We start from the raw sequence: 3,224 nt of genomic DNA on the forward strand, positions 1-3,224 counted from the left end.
GCTGACTGTTGGGGTGACATGGTTCAGAACAGTTCGGAACCTATGCATTCTCTAGGGTCAGAGGATGAGGAATATTCATCCGCTGTGATACAATAGATTAGATACTGGCAAGTACTGGTTACACCAGTAAAAAAATGCAGTGACACATGCCATTTGGTGCTATAAGGTGATAAATCGTAGAACTGACAATGTGATAAAGTGGCCCAGAAGCCTCCCACTCTGTAACACTACATTACATGCCATTTTGATACCTACATACTGCCAGTCATCAGCAGCCATCTGAACATGTGCACACTTTTACTCATCTGCCCAACCCAACACAACAGTACATACTAAAACACCTAGCAGACACTTCCCTCAGAAACTGCACCAGATTGCCTATTTGGGCAACCCCGCAGCTTGCCTAACCAACTAGCAATTGACATCAGCAGCATTCCATGGCTAACGAAAGGGGCTACTACCACTGCATCAATAAGGACAGTAGCTCGCACACAGTAGCTCAACAAAACATGAAGATCGTGGCCATAGGTCCAAGGTGTCCACAAAGCTGTCCCTTCACCCAGCACAACAATTGTTGCGGTGAGGATGCATCAGGTGCTGCTGTGCAGGTCTTAGTACATGTGCATGACACCTTCACTTAATGCTATCAATGCCACTGTAGCAAGCTACATTTCCCTTAGAATATTTCAACGATTACTTTTAACAATAATTGTTAATTCGTTCATGATTCGACTCAAGTTTTGTACATGTTACGAGCCACGTCACATGCATCGAACATGACAGTTGTTCGTAAGCAAACCTAACGGGCTGGGGCCCTGGGCCCCACCAACATTATCCTAGTACGGCAAGACCGTGGTAGGGAATCTCCGGCAGGTAGGCCGAGATATAAGCTACCCGGGCGGGGTGCTCTGGCCAGACACTGACGTATCACATCTACTAGGTGTTCGGAGTTCAAGACTCCACTGCCGCCGTCTCTGATTGTTTCATACCATGTCTATGTACGCTAGTGCTTGCCGCTGGGTTGGACTTATTCCTACTCCGGCGAGGACAGCCAACACCAGGTTTCCGCTTATCCAGTCGACCCGCCAGGGTGAGCAACTGCTACAGCCACGCAGAATGTACAACCGGGTGTTGGCTGACCGCTCATGCTTTTTGGGGTCGGGCGGCCAGGCAGCCTCTCGCTCCTCACAGGCCTTCCTCTTCTTCGTTCCTGCCCGCACCTTAAACTTGTTGTAGATGCTAGGATCCACCACAAAGTAAAGGCTGGGTTGGCGGCCCTCCTGGCCCGGAGCAGAGATGCCGAGTCGCTTGAACACGTCTTCGAGGTCATCAGCATTAATTTCCTTCATAGCCGACACAGTCATCTGGAAAAGGTACATTGCCAGCACCATAAGAGCATCAATGACGGGGAAGTTGGAGGACTTGGGCCTCAAGTATGTGTCCATCTTAGTGCTCATCATACCATGGACCTCATTGTCTGTGAAGATGTTATACTGCTTGCATTCCGGGATATCCAGCTTCTCCTCCTTGCCCCGCTCCAGAGTCTTCGGGTCCAATGGCAACACATCGAACTTGCCGCCAGTCGCCAGTGCAGCATGCATGACTGCCTCAAAGAGGTAGCCCTTTAACACCTTCGCTGCCATTTAGCAGAGATATCAATTCCCCCCTTTCACATTTCCATGCCCGTTTGGCAAACTCGACAGCCACCCATTTGGTAGCAAAGTTTAGGTACTGCACCTCGAACTTGTGGTCAACCACAATATGGATCACGCAATGGCCAACCGAACCTATCGTGATGGGAGCAACCAGGGAGGCAGGCCAGGTCATAGGTGTGTTACAGGTGAAAGGCAGGTACAACTTGCCAAGAAACGAGATATCTGCAGCAATATGAACATGGAAGGACACAAGAGCTCAGCAGCAATGCAAACATACAGAATCAGTTTCCACTGGATAGAAGGATCATCAACATCAAAACTCAGGCAATGCAGGCGAAAACTGGGCAACGACCTTAAATGACATGAGGCTCAGACAGAGGACTAGCTACACTACAGTGCTTCACCTGAGAAACGTTGCTTGCATCTATGGTGCTGATCAGTGGCTCCTGCAGCTTAGACAACATCCAGTTGGGGTTCTTCAACGGCTGCTCAAGCACATACCGTGCTACACCGCCATAGTAAGTGTAGAGTTCCTCCACAGTCGCCTCTGGCACTGCACTATACATCTTGCTGCGGGCACATTTATGGTGCGAGGGAAAGCAAGTAACAACTTTTACTGTTTACACGCGGGACAATTGGCAACAAGTGCAGTTTAGTTAAGGGCCTAGCTCCCACACCACCCGTCCCACACCCAGCACCTGCGGCAGTCAAGCAGCTCCTTAAGCTCCCAGAAAGGCATGTACCAAGTCACAGCTACTGCCTTCCTCATCTCCTGCAGCCCGAGGGAGGGAGGGGTGACAGTCCTTCATTCTGATCTTCCTAGTTCATAAGGGACAAATAACTTTAGATGGCAACTTATGGGTGAGTAGTCCTGGATGCTGCATGCCAGGTGCACAAGCAAGGTCAGTGTATGACGGTACGCCTTCTAGTTCCATCTGGGCCCAAGATGCCTACCTTCATGGTCGTTTTCTTGGGTGAGGTCAACAGCACGATGTGCACTGCAGGGGCGGTGTCTGGCGACACCCCGTCGGCGAGTACCTGACAGGTAAGGTAACGAAGTGTCAAGGACATAATGAGCCCAATGAATCTGCTGGACAAAGAGCAGACCACGGCCTGTAAGCACATCATCAGCCCCCTGTCAGGGCACATGTATGTATATATTAGATTACACTGTGGTTTATGTTATAAGAATTACTAGTTTCATTCCAGGGAGTACAAGACGCCCAAAAAGACAGGCGCGAATTTTACCGCGTGGAGCTTTGGAAGTGAAACCAAAACAGCCTCTCACTTTAAAATGCCTTCATTTGCCGCCGGTCTGAGACTTACAAGGAGCTTGACCAGCCACAACTGCGCGTAAAGTGTTGTGTTTAAAGCTTGGAAGAGCACAAGTAGTCACCATGGATGCCGTCGATAATCCCACTGGCGCAGCTGTGGATGGCAGCGGATGCCGCATTGCCACGGCTGCCACCCCCCTTACGGAGGACAAACCGACAATACTCAAGGCCAGCACCGCTTCAGGCACCGAAACAAGTGCCATTACCGCCGTTGTCGATGACACTTCTGCGGGCT

General features: G+C 50.3%; 2 protein-coding genes across 2 annotated transcripts in view; one reads left to right on the forward strand and one right to left on the reverse strand.

Annotated features, from left to right (window-relative positions):
• The window catches only part of VOLCADRAFT_100892 (uncharacterized protein), a gene marked incomplete at both ends in the record, with an annotated part of 37,094 nt that extends 36,466 nt beyond the window's left edge, over positions 1-628 (forward strand). The window contains 2 exons of the mRNA XM_002959388.1: positions 432-579; positions 609-628. Of these exons, the coding sequence (XP_002959434.1) occupies positions 432-579; positions 609-628 (168 nt within the window). The remainder of the gene's footprint in view (positions 1-431; positions 580-608) is intronic.
• Positions 629-951: 323 nt separating this feature from the next.
• Positions 952-2,804, reverse strand: VOLCADRAFT_100893 (uncharacterized protein; the record flags this gene model as incomplete). Its single annotated transcript, XM_002959389.1, has 5 exons — positions 952-1,101; positions 1,221-1,631; positions 2,060-2,225; positions 2,354-2,427; positions 2,610-2,804. The coding sequence occupies 5 exons, from the start codon at positions 2,802-2,804 to the stop codon at positions 952-954; spliced, it is 996 nt and encodes a 331-aa protein (XP_002959435.1).
• Positions 2,805-3,224: the final 420 nt, after the last annotated feature.

This window comes from Volvox carteri (assembly GCF_000143455.1).
Source record: "Volvox carteri f. nagariensis unplaced genomic scaffold VOLCAscaffold_200, whole genome shotgun sequence".
Classification (NCBI taxonomy): Eukaryota; Viridiplantae; Chlorophyta; class Chlorophyceae; order Chlamydomonadales; family Volvocaceae; genus Volvox; species Volvox carteri.